The sequence below is a fragment of the Onthophagus taurus genome, chromosome 7, assembly GCF_036711975.1.
Source record: "Onthophagus taurus isolate NC chromosome 7, IU_Otau_3.0, whole genome shotgun sequence".
Lineage (NCBI taxonomy): Eukaryota > Metazoa > Arthropoda > Insecta > Coleoptera > Scarabaeidae > Onthophagus > Onthophagus taurus.
In genome coordinates, this window is record NC_091972.1 from 21,996,507 (window position 1) to 22,018,025 (window position 21,519).

At 33.1% G+C, this 21,519-nt stretch overlaps 1 protein-coding gene across 2 annotated transcripts in view; it reads left to right on the forward strand.

The window, feature by feature from the left end:
• Nucleotides 1-3,163: 3,163 nt before the first annotated feature.
• Nucleotides 3,164-21,519, forward strand: part of LOC111415940 (sidestep IV) — a 213,123-nt gene continuing 194,767 nt past the window's right edge. For both annotated transcript variants that reach the window (XM_023047842.2, XM_023047843.2), the window contains exon 1: nucleotides 3,164-3,894. In XM_023047842.2, coding sequence (XP_022903610.1) covers nucleotides 3,774-3,894 — 121 coding nt within the window. In that variant the 5' untranslated portion in view covers nucleotides 3,164-3,773. The remainder of the gene's footprint in view (nucleotides 3,895-21,519) is intronic.

Sequence of the window (21,519 nt, forward strand, 5' to 3'; positions counted from 1 at the left end):
AAAATCGATTATTTATAAAGTTTTAAGTTTAAGTTTTAGTTGTTATCATAGGATCAATATATTATTGATCATAAACATCCTATGTTTATTTTTATATGTTTTTATTGATATATTTAAACCAAGTTTATAAAGTAAAACTTGATTTAAACATAAAATCAACGTTTTTAGGACTTAAAACACATAGTAAAATTTAATGCAGAGGTTATACGTTGAGCTGGTCAATCAGATCGCCCCATTGAACCTCGCCCGATTTCCTTTTGCGAAATTACCTAAAAATGAATGCTTACACAACAAATACAACAGTTCATACAAATTTATCATGTTTAGATCGCTTCTAGTGCTATAAGTTTTATCCGAAACTTTTTTTGATTGGAAGCTTAATTTCTAACCCTAACCCTATGCGGGTCCTGGCCTCCTGCAGTTGTCCATTGCTCCATTCATCCTTATTCCGTTCTTTTGTTCTCCAGCTTCTAACTCCAACCTTCAGCATGTCTTCTGTTATCTTGTTCGCCCACTTGAGTTTAGCCTTTCCTTATTTCAGCCTTCTGCATTGGACAGTACAGTGGTTATGTGTTTGGTCGTTCGTATTTGATGCACAGGAATTGGTTTAAGCTGAAGGAGGCATAAGGGGAAAGGAGATGCATGGGGAGTCAGTGGACTTCACTATCCACCTGATGCGAGGTAAGTAATGAAGAGGAAGGACTGCAGGGAGAAGTGGTAGTGTGCACGGATGGATTGAAAGGAAGAGAAAAAGTCTTCGCTGGAATGCTGGCAATCGCGGATAAGAGTGTGGTAAGAGAGTAATCCAGACAGAGGACATAGCTACGAAGACACAAGTAGAGCTGCAAGCTATGAGGTTTGGAATGGAATGAGTTGGGTGGAAAGGGAAGGGATGATACCTATATATTGTTGAATGATAATACAATGCGGGTGAGTGGTTAAGTAGAAGTTAGGAAGGTATATAAAAAGAAATGTGTGTGTAGGAAGGAGGTGGTTAACAAAATAAGAGAAACGTATAGGAGGTGATGGATGGAATCGGACAAAGGAAAGGGAGAATATATGGAGTTATAAAGGAACATTGAATGAGTACTGTGGCCACGTCTGGAAAGAATATGCAACTTCTGTAGCGTGATAGCTTTAATGCTTCGTGTATGTCGTTCTTACGAATGCTACCAGTAACTCTTGGGATGTTGAGGGCGTCATGTAGTTTGACTCGTATGATGCTATCTTAAGCAAACTTGAAGTCGACGAAGATATGGAATGTGTCTATGTTGTGCTTTAGCTGTTTTCCATGATCTGATGTAGAACAATTATTTGGTCCGTCGTTGATCTACCGAGCAACAATCCACTTTGGTAGTCTCCTAGAAGATCACGACACAAGTTTCCCATCTTTATCCCTGCACAACGTTGTTCTGGGCACAAATGGTTAGAAGATTACCGATATCAGAAGTAAAGGCAATATCAAAAAGCCTATACGTCGCAACCTTATGCAATCGGACGCATATAACCCCCTTGTTATTACCTTCTTAGGATCCATCCTGGTTAGTAGCTTTGCCACTATGGCCCAAAGCTCCGCACAGTAACCTTAAATATTCTTACACATTTAACATAACATAGAATTTCGAATTTCTCAACGAGACAAAGCTAAGGACCAGGAATATCATAAGAGGCACATAATAGCCGGTGAGTGTGGTAAGTAATTAAAGAGAATACTTTTATTTCTCTTTTCCACTTCTCCTATTTTTCTATTTCTCTCTATTGCAAACAATTCATCGACAAATCTATTTAATGCCTCATAAATACTCTGACTGTACAGAACTCTGTTTAGCTATATCTGTTCCGAATTTGCTATCCGTCACTTCGTTACAGAAGTATACTTCCGTGGTGACCTGCAGTATAGCTGCCAACATCTCCATCGTTGTTGTTGAAGGTGTTTTCCAAATGGCAAGGTGGCTAACAATATTGTTCGCGGGATCGTTCAAAATACTCTACGGAAACAGACGTTGGTAAGTCCTTCCCCCCATACAAAACTATAGCTAAAAATAAACCTCTATAGATGGTAATTACTGCTTTTCAAATTGAGACCCCATTACGAATGTATCAACGCAACTGTTTCAAAAATCCCAAACACATTGTTCTTAATGAAATCAAGGTATGACATTAAATAAATTACCACTGCAACAGAGCATCATGGCAAAAAGTGAAACGCAAGGCATTTTGACTAAAGATCGTCAAAAGTCGTGCCCACAAACGGTTTCATACTTATTTTTCTACGACGTCTTAGGCACAGTTTATGTATACAAATCCCTTATCAAATCAGTCACTGATTTATGAACATGAGGAGACATCAGATACTTGATCATTACACACAGATCGTCAATATTCAAAACGTCTCTTTTCGTCACATTTCTAAATTTTTTAAGCTACCATCTCTAGCAGTGTCTCAAAATGTTTGGAGTCATTTGCAAATACAATCTGTGCTCTTGTATATTTTCTAATGCAAGTTACCTTGAGAAAACCGAAGAAGCCTATTTTTTTTGTTATCCAGTCTTTGCACAAATGCTTTTCGTACAGCTTTTCTTAAGGTTAAGCGATAATAGCTCGGGTTCATTTTCGACATTTCAAGTCTTTCACTAAAACAGTTTGCAAGCAACTTGTGTTTCAGCAACTTGCAAGTTATTACCTGTAATTAATTAAAACTTACGAGAAGTTTTGCAAAACATTTACTTTTTGCAGTTAACTTCCACGTTAAAAAATTTTTTGTTATTGACTCAAGTTTCAGTTGAGGCAGACAATTAAAATCAACTTCGAAGTCAACAACCACAACTATCTTTCTTATATCTTTCTATTATCGTTTTGAATTTCTTTGTGTTTAAAAGACGAAGATATGAAGGTGGATTTGCTTTGTCAGAAACATCATATTTGAGAATTTATTAAATATAATCTTTTGTAAATAACCAAATGGAATGATTTTTGGATTGTAAGGATTCTTTGCGATAACTAGTATCATCTTAATTTTTGAAAAGATTCAACGAGATCAGCACCAGATTACAGCGCATCGCTCTTCTTACCGTAATAACACGGCGCATTCTAGTAGAAGAGCTGGCTACGCTGGCGCTAGCAGGTCGCGAAGGTAGCCAGGCTCTAGGTCCGTGATAGGAAGGATCTCAGTGTCGTCATGGACGCCAACGCGTGCGTATCGACGTGTTCGCGTCAGTCCGCACTCGCGCCTCTTGTGACCTGTTCGCAAAGAAGTGTACGGTTCTTCAGTGAAAAGATCAATTAAACGAAATTTGTTGTTTTACGAGGAATTTATACGAAAAGAAGGACGAACGTCATCGCTAATTGGACGTTGTTAACCATCGGAGCTAACACTTAGGAGTCTCAAGACTAATGTTATAAAACATGTACTTAAAGAAATCCTAAAATAAAGTTTCAGTGATATTTAGTGACACATTAATAAATAACATTAAATCAATAATCTGTACATAATAATTCATATTAGTGGCTGGCTCAAGTTATGATCTCAAGTTATTAAGATATTTAAAAGAAATAGTTAAAAATATATCCCCTCAGTGTTACAAATCTATTATTAGTGCTACTTATTAATAATATCATTGAATTTGTGTGTTGATTAGTAACGAAAATAACAGAACATGTTTATTATTAAATTTAAAATGTTTTATTAAATAGTGATATTGTTGATGTTGTGGTTAGATGAGTGACATAATGGAAAAAGTATGTTATAAAAAGTGTTTTCGGTGTGTTTCGCAATGAGGGCCATACGAAACTATTGGCTGGAAACAGCCACTATCTTGCTGGTTATCATTAAATTTACGGCTGCTTACAACGGTATCGAGGAGTCTTCAGGAGCTAATGAACTGGATAGACCAAGTGAGTCAAACTATACTTACTTAGCTGGTTAAATTTTATACCATACCTTTTGTTATTTAAATTGCACTCCAAAACTTCACATTCTTATTGGACAGCGCAATTGATGCGTTCCCATAATGCGCACGCCAAATTTAAACGCGAATAATATTTTAAATGAAAACCGCATCGTTTATTAACTAAATGATGGGAATAAACTATGGATGGAACTTGAAAATTTGTTTAATCCACCAAATATGTATTGTTAATGAATCAAAAGAAGTTTTATATCTATTTGTATCGGCATAAATTTGGTATAAACAAAATTAACAAAAATAATAGAGACAATTCCAATGTTAAATCGTGTTATTTTGTAGTAATTCGTTTATATAATTTAAATTTGTGCGCAATAAATCTTTTATCAGAACGTAGAATTTAATTAAAACTGGTATGTGTTGATTTTTATTATCAGGAAATTAACAATTTCAATGCAAATAATGTTATTTTGTTTCTATTTTAAAATTTATTATATATTTAGCTTATGACACAAAATAATAACAAAAAAGAATTAGATTTGAACTTTAACACATCAAAACTTTAAATCAACTGTAAATTTACTCAAAACCAATATCTTACAATAATATCGATCTGGTTTAATGTTTCAAAAACTTTTCCTACGAATCAATACAAAAAGTGAGTGGGATGACAATAATAAAGTAATCTCACTTAAATTAATATGTTATAGCGTTACTACGATTCACGTAAATATGTAAGGTCATTGAATTAACGCTAAAAGATATTCAAGGTAAGCTACTTTTTGGTTGTGTTTCTATTTTGGTGAATAAATTCACCAAAAATCAAAGCGATGTCATCCAAAAGTTACGTAACTAAAAAGGATTAAACAATGATTTTGAAAGATTTATGTTGCCCAACACTAATTTGCAATCATATAGCGATTTCGTCGATCTACGATATCTTCCCTCGATTATCTTGACGTGCTGAGAGAAGTATTGCAATTTTGGGTCTTATGCCCATTAAATTTAACAACCCAGAATATCTCTCTTCTAGATCGATTTTTCTTTAAATCTTACCATACGAGATTCAGATGATTGCTTTGATAAATTATATCCGGTACCTCACCCGGAGAAAACCTACAAAGAGTCAATTTAAAGCTTTAAATATTGAAAATATCGGATCATCACTATTAGCAATGATGGTAATGTGGCTAAACCGAGTTGCACATTCCATCAATATTTCAAACTAAAGTTTCTTTGCGTCCACCTGAACTCCAATATTGAAGTGACATCACACGAGACATACAAACTTTGAAATGCATAAAAAATTTAATATGTTAAAGTACTAGTGTTATCTTCTACGTCTATCGCATATCGAAGTGCATATGTCGTTGAGATTTATTGCTGGACTTTAACAACTCCTAAGAGTAAATGATTTCATACTATTAATATTTATCCTCAATGTTACCAGCCACGCCTGAAGCAAGTCCAAATGATACTGAAGATCGATCTGAAAATCGTATCTGAATAACGAATGGATATATCGTCATGAAATAATAAGCAATTTAAAGCAAATTTATTTAGTATTTAATATTTTTCTCGAATCTGCAGATTTAATTTTTGTACGCAACCTAACACAACCATAAACATAAATGTTAGGGTATTTAATCTTTACGTATCTCAAGAACCATAAATAATTTCTTACTTTCCATCGTTGTTATGATTTTGTAAATTCAACTGTGCATGTTTGATTGTTTTAGGTTTGAAATATAGAATTTTAAAAAATCGTACCTGAAAAATGAATGGAGATATCGTCATGAAATAAAAAACATTTCAAAGCGAATTTGATGAAAATTTAATGTGGCATAAATAATTTCTTATTTTTCATAAACATCGTTGTTATGATTTTTTAAATCCAATTCTGCATGTTTGTTATAGATAGGAAATGTAAATTTTAAAATATTGTATCTCAACAAAGAATTCAGATATCATCATGAAATAAAAAACATTTTAAAGCAAATTTATTCAGAATTCAACATTTTCAAGGTCATTTCTTCAAAATTCCAAATTTCACTATTTTTTCACTATGCTTTTATCGCATATATTTGATGATAGTTTTAGGTTGTGGTATGTTAATCGAAAAGCATACCTGTTATTATTGAATCATTATGGGTTTGTACAATTATTATGTTTATTTACCTTTCAAACGTTGCGAAAGAAATTTTGATTATAACCGCCGAAATAGGTACATAGATATAAAAAATGTTGTACAATCTGTTTCACTGCCTATGACAAAAAACAGTTCGGAATTTCTGGTACAACATTTCCGTAATATTACGCAGTGGATATGAATGATTCGGATTGTTTCGGATTACTGAACAATCGTAAATCGATTTCCTAGTATCCATTTCTAATTTGATGTAGAATCTGTGTATTCCGGAATAGTAATAATAATAGTGATTGAACCCAACGTTATTGAAAAGATCTAAATTATCTGCCTAATAAAAAACTAAAATATAATATAATTAACTTTTTTTTCTTAAAAGTACTTCATTGTAACACTTTAGATTTCGTAGGAATTCTGCGCACAAATTTGTCCGTTATGGTATCGTCTAAACTAAAAAATGTATTAAAAACCGTTTCTTTCCTTGAAAAGCTTAAAATTCATATTAGAAATAGTGATAAATTCGATATGACTATTTGATATGATTTCTTGAAAATGAGTTATCCCGATTACTCAAGGTATAATTAAATTTTTTCGTGATTGTATCGTCGGCTTAACTTACTACATGACAATGGAAACATAGTAGAAGGTCATTTATAAAAATAACGTTCTTTGTTGTTTTTGCACAATATTAAGAACTTCAAGATAAAAGCCGCTATAAAATAAACAGTGGGTGTTTACGTGACTTAATGCGGTTACAGCAAAGTATTGTAGTTTTTAATAATAATTTATGGCAATTTTGGTTAAATTAATTCAAGAAGAAATTTGCAAACTGTGTGTTACTATCAACTCATCTTTCTTCGAACACAGCATCAGGTAATCAAATAAATTCAAACAGTACAGAATTGGTTGAAGACATTTTCTTCGGGAGTTCTCAACTTAACCGATATTAAGATCATTAACAACGATGATATTGAACAGGTTGTGGAGACAAATTCCAGGACGACGTATTTAAAGCTAGAAGAGAAGTTCGATGTTAGTGAAGTTAGTGATGTTAGTTCTTCAACTTTAATTCTCTATTATGAGAAAGGGATTTTAGTTTCAATGTAATACTCAATTCAAAACCACACGTTTCCTCTTACCTTTCATAACTGTTCTTATGCGAAGCTATAAATAACCCACAAAACAGATTAATGTGTTGAGTAGTAAATATGTTTCATTCACACTGCTACAATTCACATTTTAATAAATAGGTATAAAATATATTTAAAATGTATTAAAAATATCAAAAAAATTGTACGTTTCATTTTACCATTAATTAATTACTAATGTTGATTTATTTAAATGTTAATGGAAATTTGTAATAAACAGGATTGACCGGGTTCAAATTAAAATTCACAATTTCAACTTCCATAGAAACTATACGAAACTATTTGTTTCGTATGCATCAATTTTTTTGATGGAAAATTTTGAACTGTTGGGAAACTAAATAACACGAATCTATTGATTTTCATGTTTGCATTAGTTTGCGAGTTGGGTAATTATCGGGCTACAATTTATTGGACTTTTAATAGACCTTCACGTAGCTCTATAATATTTATTGCAGAATAAATTTATGCGCGGAAATTACTACAATAAAACAATTTCTCTCTAAATATGAATAATAAAATAAATTATATTATTAAATTCTTGCGAATAATAATGTTATATTTGTTATTAAAGTTACTTACACACTTCGTTTCTTAATTAACAACAAATAATCTATTCGATTCTCTATCAGTTCTGCAAATAGTATAATCGGGAATTTTGAACTCATCTCTTTTCATTAGGTTAGTTTTAGTAGTACACAGGCTATGTTGTAGCGATGTAGAAAAGAGCATGATCATTCAAATACCTAACAAATTAATTATCGTATAAATCCTCGTATTTTGGAATATACCGGAAGACCATCGCGCTTTTTGCGTACACGTCTGTTACCGCCATGGTGATTCCTTAGTGACAGCTCAACGTTCACTCGTGCAGAATTTAACGTATGGAATGCACCGAAGGTCGATTCTATAAGAAAATGGATTGGAATGTTTGAAAATATCGGTTCAACTATGAAAATTCGCAATCAAACTCACAATCAGTTCGGAAACTCAGTCAAGAACTAAACATTAAAAAAATCGTCATAAGACTCTGAAGAATCATGCAGACTAACATCTTATAACATACAAAATCCAATTTGTTCAACATTTGAACGTTACCTATCGAATGTGAATTTTGCAAAAGAAATACTTCATCAGCCAACGTTCGAAAACATTCTGTTGAGTGATCAAGCAAACTTTCATTTAAATGATCACGTAAATAGACTACTGGCCGCTACTGGGCCTACGAAAATGCAAGACAGAAACATGAACGACTATTACATAGTCCAAAAATTGTGCAGAACTGGGCCTTTTTTTAAGATCGACGAAGCTGAGCACTTAGGGTAAACAGTATTGCGGTATTAAGGGTATTGTAACATACTAAGAAACTTTTTGGTTCCACAACTTTGCAGGTATTTGAAGTTTTCAGATGCCCTAATTCAACACCCCATAATTATTTGTTATAGGGATATCGTGAAAGTGCATGTAGGTAAATTTACGAACTCTACTGCCATTGAAGCACAATATCCGCACTAAAATGACCGCCGTTACCAGAGAGATGTGTAGGCGAGTGATGGCTAATTTATGCGTTCGGTTAGAGAAATACCAGCTGTGGGTCAATATTTGGACAACCTAATCGTTGACACTTAATTTTCTAAAACGATGTCTGAAGATCAAAAATGAACATTTTTCTGACTTGTTGTGGACCCTTGTAGTTATGGATAATGGTACACGAGTTCTACAGAACCCGTGGAAAGCTTACATACACTCCTATGGTACATGTGGTATCTTGAACAGAATATATTAAAATTATAATAATAAACTTTGATTGATTGATGAATTATATTAATAATAATAATATTATTTTTTATTGCAACACGCTCTTTTGTTTGTATATCGTGTGCACAACACGTTACAGCCACTTCCCCTTCTATGATTAATAAAAAGAGGAACATAGTGGTCAAAAAAATTTATATTTAAAAATAGAAACAAACTTTTTTGTGACTTTTATCTTGTTTGATAACCTTGCTGTGGTGACAAGCTGTGTTTTCCTTTAACAGGAATGCAGGTTTAAAATGGTTGATCTTAAGCGTTAATTCCTGGTTATTTTTGAAAATTACAAAAAATTTGAAAGCTTTTTATAACTAAAATGGGGTTGAATCCCGTTAATTTTTAGAAAAAAAAATTTTGAATAAAATAAATCTTTATAAATGAATGGTTTTTGGTTTGAATGAAAAACTGTGTTGACTGGTTTTAAACAAGAGGATGTTTCACGTAAGCTAGACAGCAATGGATCATATTCTAAAGAATGTTGGTTATTAATAAAAAATTGTCTGGGAAGTGGTTCCAGTTCGTCAGATGAACAACCCTAGGTCTTCGTTAAGAGATGATCTGAGACTTAGTAAAACCAAGGGAAGACCGAACCCATCCTCTGACAGTGATGGCTGTTTTCAAGGAACGGTGAAAACTTTTTAAAATTTCATTGCTTTGGAGACGGAAGGTGGATGTGTGAGTTTGACGCGTTTCTAGAAGAGTGTGCAATTTTGAAAAGAGTTCTGATTCGAATTACCGTCCCTGATCATGGGTGATAGTGCATGGAATGCAAAATCGATTGAAATAATCCCGAAAGATGTGTCCGCAATGGTACTACAAGGAGTTGAGAGGGAATTCTTCTCGCCAATGCGTGCTTCAACATCAGCCAACGTTCGAAAACATTCAGTTTAGTGATGAAGCAAACTTTCATTTAGATGGTCACGTAAATAGACTACTGGCCGCTACTAGGCCTACAAAAATACAAGATAGAAACATGAACGACCATTACATAGTCCAAAAATTGGGCATAATTGGACCTTTCTTTTCGATGTGCACGAAACGGTCTATTATGAGTGCTCATCGTAATGAGCCGCCAGCGGCGGAGTGAAACGACCGATCAAATCAATGTGAATATGGTTAAATCTTAATTTCGGTATCGGAATTTTGCTAACAGGTAATTTTGTATGCTTTTGCTTGTTGACATTGTAAGCAGGTATGTGTCCATAAGTGAATGTGTTTTGTCATGTGAAACCAAAAGAATCGTGTTTTGATGATGTGTGTAGTTGCGATACCAGGATGTGTTAACTTGTGAATTTTTTTGAAAATGATTTTACAAAATTTGTGTGATATATACGAGGACTGTTTATTGATAGTTCGCACCAAAGCTTTACATCTGATTGTGATGTTGTTTGTTGCGATAAGTTATAGTTAATAGCTTGTGTGTAATTAACACACTTGTGTGTAGTAGCTTGTAGAGTATTGTTTGTTTAGCAAGTGTGTCAGCTTCCTTAAAGTTTGTGCGTCAAAGTACTGTGGATTTAGAGATTCAATATTTATTGTGCACAACATGTCCACTACAATGTTTTAGTCTCCTTTAAGGCTCCTTAACCGCTTGATGAGAATATGTTTGACGACAGAGAAACGAAAGTTCAAAAAAGGATAGCATGTACTGGCAAGACATTCCCACTGTTTTCCTATTGGGTAATATGCATTTTATCAATGAAGGAATGAATAGATTTATGAATAATGTATTTACAACCTGAAACAATTAAGAACTGTGGGTACCTAAAATTTATTAAACTAAATTTATATTGAATAAAAATAATAAATTAAATATCGGTGAAACCCAAAATTAGTAAATAGTTGCTTGCAGTCGGGGAGCTTTTTGACCTATACTTTAAAATTAGCACAGACAGTAATGTGAAGGGTTGCCGTTTGTTACCGCAAAGAAGTGCTGCATGTACATTGATGTCAAACACCAAGCATATTTAATTATTGCAATATCATTGCAGAGTACACACAAGTTATTGCAGTTTTTGAAACAGAAGTAAACCATAAGAAAATAGAAGAAAAATCCCTAGTGACCTAATTTCTCAACAATCGTAAAAATAATTCGTAAAATAATCGAACATATCTCTAAAATCGGAAAGGGTGATTTCTACCCTTAAAACGGCGATCGGGCAGAAATGACAATACACGTGTCGAATATTTTTCCATACCCTACTTGTATGTCAAGGTTCAAGAAAATCGCCGTATGGCACGTCCCTAGTGTTACTTGAAAGTATACAGGGCGATTCTCAACCTATACACATAAACTCGAGGATTTATTCATTATTAGTAAAAGTTTTTTAGTTTCTCTAAATCTAAATGTGTTTCCTGGAAAATGAATAGGTCGAGATGGTCCAATGACCTGGCTACCGTGATCGCCCAGCCTCAACCCTCTTGATTTTTACTTGTCGGGTCACTTAAAAAGCAAAGTGTACGTAACGAAAGTTAATACTGAGCCAATATTGCAAAATCATTTACATGCTGCTGCCCAGACAATTCGCCAATACCCTGGTTTAGACCGCGCTAATGGGAGATCGTGGATTCCGGGAGGCCAATTGATAGAAAATATGGGAAATCACTTCTAACACTTGCTGTGATGTTATTTTAAAATGTTCTATGTATTCTTGATAGTTAATATCACGGATATCTATGAAACAAAAAATTTTTTACTACGAATTTTTTCGCCTATTAGTAATTATTCGTCGTGAGTAGTAAATCTCCAAGTTTATGCGTATAGGTTGAGAATCACCCTGTATTTATATAAAATAATAATAATATAAAAATACACTTTTGGTTCGTATTTACGCGCAAATCGAGAATCAGAACATTCTATAGCACGATATCAGAAAAAGTAAGCTTCCTCCCCTTTCATAGTATGCAGTCGGTAGACAAGAACTATGTCTACAAACTTGTTTTTTATCTATGTCTGCGGTTTTTTTACGTTACAAACCACTCGCCAGAGATTCACATAGCCAGCCCACATGTTTTTTTCATTAACCAATCATCGCTCGTGAGATCCGGGAAGTAAAATATATTCCAAAATATTAAAATTTAATGTAAAACCGTAAATTACTAATTACGGGTTTATTATTAATATTTCGTAAAAGTGCTACAGGAATAATGTTTCTATTTTATTGTTTTACATCCGGGTCAAGAAGAAAAATTGTAAAAATCTTATTATTTTCAAAAATAAAGCAATATTTTTCTTCAAATTTCATTTTCTGTTCTTGTCCCGGGTTCATAACTATTGTAGAAACATGACAAATGATAAATTAATCCAATCCATTAATAAATAAGGAAGTAATTCGAAATCTACGATGACAGACTCGGTTAAGGAGCCTTAATGTACCTGCTATCTGATGTGAATTGAGTTATGTAACTCAAATATCGTGTCTGACGTGGGTTTTTCTGTGGTGGAAAAAATTGTGGTGATTAATGGTTTGTGGTCAGTATAAATCACAAATTCATTTTCAAGCAAGAAATTTCAGAAAAATTTAATACTGTTATAAATTACCAACAATTGCAATTCAATTGCTTGAACAAAATTTTTGAGAAAAAAATGCTAAAGGTTAAGTCTTATTGTTTATAGTTTTGTGATAAAACGCCAACATAGCAAAACTAGAACCGGCTGTCGTCAGTGAAAGAGCAGCTTGTGGAGATGGGTTGGGCAAGAACGACGGATTTAGATAAAAGTTCTTTGACTGTAATGAAAGAAATGCCGCGACGATTTGTCCAGGTAGTAATTGACTTAAGTTTTGGTGAATAAAGTGTTTTTCAGAGATGATGTAAAGTAGCTAGAATGTTAGAGATATTTGGTAAAAACCTGTGATATAAATTTATCATCCCTAAGAATCGCTGTAATTGTTTAAGTGCTGTAGGTTTTGGGAATTCTGTTATGGCATTAAACCTAGGTTGAAGGGCAGTAACACCAAAAACACATTTTGAAGGTTGAATATTTATGTTGTAAGAGCTATTTTTGCAAATGAATAGAAGGATATAATATGGTCTAGATATACGAATAAGAAATCAACCACCAAATTGTGGCATCTTATCCAAGATTGTATTTTACTGAATTAATTAATGAAGGACCGTACAACAACTTTACTTGATTGATGAATTATATTAATCCTAATAGTAATATTTTTTATAGTAACACGCTCTTGTTTTTGTATGTCGTGTGAACAGTATACTACAGTACACCTCCGAATTCCATTAGAAATAACTTATGGAAACACTCAAGTAATAGACGCAATTGATTTAGATTATGAAGAATTTTTTTTACAGAATTACATTTAAAAAAATATTGACCCAATCATTGAAATTGAAAAATTGAAGTTTCATTTTAAAATAAACGTTTGACTAAAAGGTACAAAAATGTTTATAAAACTTATTTCGATACATGCAAAATTTTCAATTTAATATCTATAATGGCTGTAACATTTTTTTGTTGTGAAATATTTGCAGTGCAAAATCCAGCACATTAAACTAAATCCCGAGCCGATCCGGATAAAAATTTGTTTCCGTATATTTACAAATATCAATGCTAAAATATGAGTATAAAAATATAGTTATGTAAAAATGTTTGTACTAACAACGACAAATATGTATGTATTCTCGTTGAGTGCTTCGTTTTCTCTTGAGTTGAAGATAAATTTTAAATATGTTATGAATAGAAATTATCATAACAATTTAGACTTTAGAATATAAATTACGTATATTGTTTGGAAATTGATAATAGAAAAGTTGACGTAAAAGTCGCATTTACATTTAGATGGACGTTTCTCAATACACACGATACATGATACATACTTGGGCTTAACAACGTTCTCTATTATTTACACAAGTACAATGGTCGTGTCGAAATATATTTGTAAAGATATTTAAAACGGTAAGACCGAGACAATACTGTTTTATTCTCCAAAGATATACAACGGATTGTGTTTGTATCTATTCCAAGCAATTCAGAGAACTTCAAAGCGAAATAAACCACAAAACGGTACGAACTGCTGTGTATTTTTCAACGGTTGTTCTCATCAATTTTACTTTATGTTTTGATCTTATTGCGTTCACTAAAGAAACATATCATTACATCATACCGGTTTGAAATCAATTTTCTTTGATTTAAATCCTCATTAAATTTTATTAGGTTGCTGAATTCACACATACAATAATAATTTCACTTTGAACTAACGACCCTGTGATTTATATAAGAAAAAAGAATGACGAAGCGGATGTTACTGGTGTGATTGTGAAAGAATCTTTATGGTTTTATTGCTTTATTGGTTACAAACAAAAAGGAACCTGTTCGTTCGGTTGTATTGTGCAACTTCATTCTGTTTTATTGTCATAATTCAAATTATACAGATCACGTTTTTTTATATCTCTAATTGTTAATATTATAAAATCATCTTTTGTGAAGTTTTAATCTAAAGGCTCATTAGTGTAGCAACAAGATTTTCTTACGAGCGGTTTTAGTGGAAACTGCCTGAACACGACACGCGCGAACGTGGTGGTGTCTTGTTTAATTACCCTGAACTAATGACGCTATTCCATGTCGGTTTAGACCTGATACTTAGGGCCAAATAAAAGAACAACAAAGTGTACAAATAAACTAATCAATGTCAATTTTTGTAACGAACACTGTCCCATTAAGTTCATCGAGTTTTATTGGTGCTTTGATGAAACCTTTTGTCATAAATCAAACTGACAGTTACATGAGAGAAATCGATATCATGTCTCAAAACTGTAATTAATATCAACTCATTTGCATTATAAGCTCAGATATGCGCCGATTTTTCCTAGTCATTCTCACCGCGTCTCAAGATGCACGGTTAAAAGTCTAGTGTTAGTTCTAATTTTAGTTTAATAAAAATATACAACAATCTAACGTTGAATAACAACCAAAACTGAAACTAACACTAGTACTAGAACCATCCATTGACCAAATTTTAGGTCAATAGAAATGTACTAATAAAGAATAAATGTACTAAAAGAGAGCTAAATAACAACTAAATGTTGAGCTGACACTAGCACTAGAACTGAAATTAGAATTATTTGGGCTATTAATGTTTTTAGTTTTAGGTCTAGCGTTAGTTTTAGTTTTCCCGCAAAAGACAATTGTTGTGCCTTTCATCAGGAAACGAAAGTTGGATGGACTAATCCGCCCAACTATCCAAGATGAAGAAATTCCTTTCTCAAAGGATGTCAGATATCTAGGAGTAATCCTAGACAAAACCCTGTCATGGAATGGACATTTGCAAGGAGTTTTGCACAAAGCTAGACTATTTTTGTAGACTTGTATCTGACTTCATACTTTTAATTGATTCCACAAAATTCGTAAAATCTCTTACATATGATTAGGTTTACTTGTAAAAGGAGACAGAATCGTGATAAGTAGCTTCATCAACTGGTAATTTGGAGAATTTCTGGCACTATATAGGTAAATATCTCTATAGGTATTTATATACGGATATATAGGTATATATCCGTAAATTCTTGGTGGTAGTGTGGCCTGTACAAACAAACTTCTCTATTGTTCTGTTGGAATTTCTGCAGATTTCATCTTCTTGATTTTCTTATAGGTGGCTGAATCCAAAAGGTTCATCGTCTTGTTGTATTCTTTCAGCTTCATATCCACGTTGTCATTCCCTTCATCTGCTAGAACAGCGATGATGTTTGTTTTTCTCTGATATTTCGCGAATATATTATAATTTATTCATTATAATGGCATAAATACTACAGTAAGAATGATGGCGATTCGTGTAAAAATGTTTGTTCTAATGTACCTATAAATGGCTAAGATATGTGCCTCCAAAGCTAAGTAATTTTTAAACATATTCTTAAATATTTTCAATATGGTTTGTCTTAGAAAGATTAAACTTGCAAATAGTGCAATGTTATCATAAGAAATTTTTGATTAGACGCATCGTTTTCGAGTTATTTGCAAAAAGATACAACTTCGATTTTGAAATATTTTCATTAATTTCGTAGGTGCCTATGAAAATCGATTGTAAGTAAAACAGTAAAGCAACTGTCATTATTACCCAACATACGTTAGTCGCTAATAGTTGTTTAAAATGGCAAATAATTACAGTTTTCGCGAGCAAACTGCTTTTAACGTTTATTTTAACGTCGTAACGTTGGGAGAGTTAGGCAATGCTAACGCAGCGGCGAAACGATATTGCAAAAAGTTTCCGAACTGCGCACAAACTGATAAAAAAACATTTCTAAAAGTATGTAAATAAAGTGAATCAGAGGTCAATTCGTACACCCGAACTAGAAAAACATTTTGGATTTTGTAGCAGATCCTAGTACTGCTAGTACTGTTAATATCAATAGTTCGGACATTTCGGAATATCCAAAACAATAGCTTGGGGTATCCTACACGAACAGCAATTACATCCATACCAGTTGTCGACAGAACAAGAATTAAAAATTGCTGATCATCGGTTGCGAGTATAGTTTTGCTATACTATGATGTAGCGTTTTTTGAACTGGACTGAACAGCTTTGCGCCTACGTTGTGAATGAAAAAATATGTCAAAAATGAGCTTAAATCTTTTTGAGAATAACTCGAAAACGATGTGTCTGATCAGAAATTTATAAGAGTGAAAATAATTCTTAAAAAATATAAATTTTTAGAATCAGTTGGAAAATGTAACGGTTTACGACATAATAAAAAAGTTTTAAGGAAATAAACTTTGTGAACTCTCTATAACATTGATCCTGCGGTTACATATTTTCAAAAGTGATCTTAAACGATTTGTCGTGATAACATTGCACTGTTTGCTAAATTTTATCTTTCTAATACAAACCAAATTGAAAACACTTACGAAAATGTTTAAAAATTTCTTAACATTTATATTAAATTTAGTTTATGTAAATTATGATAAATTTTATTTTCTGTACATGGATAAACTGAATAAATTTTGGATTAAAGTTTGGATGACTAAGTTTCGAATTGCATTTCTCACCAACCCAATTTCAACTAGCAATTAAAACAAATAAAATATTTACTTTATTTTCGACCAAAATAAATTTTCATTTACCTCACCAAAAAAAAATAGATATTGGTAAATATTACAAAACAAATATTTGTCCAATGAACGGTTTGAATAAACAATCGTTTATTGAATATTGCGCTGCGTTGTAAGCAAATAAGACCGATTATAATAAAAACACCACGCACAATAGTTAAAACAGGTAAGTACACTATACGTATTCATTAATAGTGGCGCAAACAGTAATAGATGTTTCAATATGGATAACGCAAATATACAAACGAGATATGTTGACGTGTGTTAAATGTTTAGTTGTAATAGTCCAATGAAAATATACAATTGACAGTGGGAATGTTCCAGAAATACGATGATTTCTAACTTTCAAATGGGCCACCCAAATTTCCTAAATTTAGTAACCGCAAGTTTTAATCGGAGGAAAGAGGCAATATCCGGAACGAAGTTGACAGAAAAAAGGTCTGACTAATTGGATACGGATGAAATCACTAAATTCCAATTTGAAGTTGAGTCGGCTCTCGATTTTCGTAAGTGCCGATGACTCCTGAACAGATTTATCGATGGACTATTTATTCGAGACCAGGCTTCTGTTTCCTATATTCTACACAAAATGATTCTGTATATAGACCATCATACACAAATAAGCTTCTACATCGACAGTTGGGTATCCTCTGAAATACTCTTGCGTACATATGGATATTACTGTTTATTTACGAACGTGATATCCGACATCTTCGAATAATAACCACGCCGAAAGAAAGATGCCATCACATGTTAACGTCTCCAACCCTTCATTTTGCTCGATATTTTTATGTCAACGAATCGAGTTTCCCACGCGTTCTATTAATACGGGAAATACGTTTAGACCTATGAAAAAGGTCAACAAAATTTGTATTGAAGGTGTTGAGGCTAAATCATTGTGAAATTATCAGCATTTATAATACGATTTATAAGCTTTTCAAGGAAAGAAACAGCTTTTTATAACATTCTTATGTTCGTTTTTGAGATAATAATTTTTAACTCTTCGCCAACACAACCATAATCAATATCTTTATTCATACTTTCATATCTTCATCTGAACTCTTTATTCGGAAGCTATTTATCACCGTGGCGAGCATTACTACGGCATTCACACGTTCCGGACCGCATCTTCTTGGACCACGGGGGACACAAACCAGTGAACGTCAAGTGATTTATGATGAAAAAATTCAAATATAGCCGGTTTATTTTTCACCTTTCGTATTGGTGAAGAATTGGCAGAAGCCACCTAGTTTATATACAGTAGTCTCGTGATTGATGATCGAATACACTATGAAAGTGGTAAAATAGAGCTTTATTTTGTACGGGATGTTTTATCTTTAACTTAATCCTTAAAGTTATCCCAACTCACTATAAAATATAAAATTGTATAAAATAATATGTCGAAAAATTACAGGAATTAACAAGTACCTAAAGGACAGCATTTATTATTAATAGAGAAGCGGAAAATTGCTCGCTTTTGTGTGAGTTAGAAATTGACATGACATAAAGGACGAAGAAAGGTAATAAATTTTAGAACACTTTGTACTTTATTATGTTGGTTTGATTATCTAATTATGTATAAATATATTATTTAATATAATTATAACTTTACGAACTTCATAGTATAAAATAAAGCTAGTTTCACTGAAAGCAATTATGCAATACAACATATTCCAAGAATTTCACAACTACGTTTAAATATTTGCAATCATAAGCAAAAAGGTTAAAGGTTAAAAATAAAAATGGAAATTTATTCAAATTTTGAGTGAAAACGTTGAATTTGAATTAAACCCCGCTTAGATGTTGGATACAGAAATGTAGCACAAATTAATACGAATGGGGAATCGGATATAAAACACTTCGAATCCGATGATTCACCAGTAAAGCTTCCCTTGGAAGTCATTTAGTCCTGATGAAAATTTTAAATGGAACATTATGAAACAATTTTTGTATTCATGTTAAGTTGAAATTAAAGTTTATGATGTTTTTTCATTATTAAACTTTAGCTGCAATTTTAGTAAAACGATGTAACGTGGTCCATACGAACCAGGTGCAAGTTAGCAGACGCATCTCTTTTAATGGATCACACATTATTTACGTGGAGTTGGTTTACCGCGTTCCGGTTAAATATTTACAGGACGTCCGTAGAGCAATCGGGCGGATTGCTGCGATTCATACTTGCCAGTTGAGGAATCGAAACAAATTACTCTCCCGGGAAATCAATATGTCGCTCGTCCGAAGGAACGGGTTGCAAGACTGTACGTTCTTGATCCGACATAGAACCGAACACGTTCTATAAACTAATCGATAATTTTGTTCATTTCGATAGATTTAAAAAAATATCTTGGATAATTAAAACGATTGTTCGTATGCAGTCTGATTGTGTATCGTAAACCTTACGCGTCCAACACTGCAGGCCCAAGCAATAAATCTCAACGCTCTAACAGCATTTCGCAATTGTGAAAACATGCGGATGGCTATAAATTTCTCCAGTCTCTAGACATAACGCTAACGCGCCTAGAAAGAGTTTAGCGTCCAGATTATTTACACCTACACGTCGAGTAGGAGCATGCGATCACAGTGCAGGCGAGCAATTTGATTTACAATGGCCATTTAGATTCGTGGACGAGGAAGACGTTAAGTTCTCGAATTGATCCGTTCGCTGTCTGTACATTTAAATAGGCCATCCTCTACATTTACTGTTAAACGCGCACTTTTATTTGTTCTTTACTTAAATTCTATTACAGGTGTGGAACACTTTCACCTCTGACATACATACAAAATGTCAATGTCGGGGTCAACATCCGTTTATATCCTCTTACGAAAATAAATGGTTTTACCTTGTCTTGTTTGTGAAAACACTGCCGATTGAGAGAGTCGTGAACAAACAATTACCATCACGGCTTGTTATCTACTTACTAAATCAGCAGGAAACCTTTTACGATGTGCACAAGTTCGATAATATGTTGCTGTTTATTGAAGATGTGCATCAATCATAAAATCATTATCAAAGGTAATGGTAACGTGTTTGCGTTGTTAGTGTGTAATGTTTTATACGGTTGTGAACTTGATGTCCAACGTAATTACCTATCAAGGTTTGTAGACTGACCCTCGTGCAATTAGTGACCGAGAGTTAAACCCTAACGCACAATTCTATTGTGCAGGTCGTATCCGTAACTATAGCTTTACTTGACAATCTATTCATCTGCGGAATCTATTGCACAATGTTAAGTCCTGTTAAATACTTGATTAATCTACGGAAAATATTACACAATCAAATTGAATTAACTCTATAAACATATTATATTACAAATGCCCATACAAAATTTTGAAAATTACATTTAATAACCATTTTGTGACAGCCATTAGTTGAACGATATTTCAGTTTTACATCTTTTGCCAAATGAGTAAAGACATTTGAAACAAAAAACTGAGAGGCATCATTTCAAAATCAAAACCTCAAAATCATTGTTGCTGACTATTCAGTTGTAAGAACCTCCAAACTTGACCAGAAGATTTCTAAAAGAGAAGAAACGTGAAAATAACAGTGGTATTTCTGATTAAAAAAAATGTTTGAATAGTGGTTATGAATACAGTGGTTAGCAAACTTCTAAGAAGTTTGAGCCAGGATATTATCAAGGATCTAAACGTAATTATAATTGTCACAACGATTATACGTCTTCGTGAACGAGTGTTTAAATTATCCTGTAAGCAGATAGAAACTGTAACTGATGATTACTTCTGCGTCGTACGTATATGACGATTTATCAGCCATAAACAATAGATTTGTTATATTATTTGCCTCTCCCAAAGTAGAAAATGGTGTCTATAAATCATGTTTACGTGCGAAATTACACGATATCTGAAGCATCAAGACCTTAAACATATATTAATATTAAAAATTATGCTCAAATGTAAGATCCAGAGCTTTTACTTTATTTTGAACTTAGCAACAATTGATCTGTAACTTCCATATTATTGAGTCTATCTGATTTTTGCTCTTAATCCTCTTAATGTTGAGAATAAATTCAAAAGAATTCTTCCATCCTTACGACATGCCCGACCCACCTCAACCTTTGCAACTTTCAGAATTCTGTCTCTTAATTGAGAGTCAATTCAAATTCTCTCAAAATTTTCTCAAGACTCTCAAGGAGACAAAACCAGTAGTTTCTCGTAAGCAGCCAGAGGATCTGCATAATTAATGTATAACTCCAATTGCCTCACGGAGAGGCAATCAACAAGGTTTTAGTTCAATGACACCGGCCGTGGAAACCTGCGTACGTATAGTCTTCTTCTTCATTTCCAAACTCCCTTACACACACAAAGTTAGTATAAAGATAATAGTATAAAGATATTTCTGTCTTCATCCTATTTTCGCACAGCTTAAGGAGATTAATAACTATATCACCTCAATCAGCTATAGAGATTTGGAAGCTGAAGGTAAAGTTG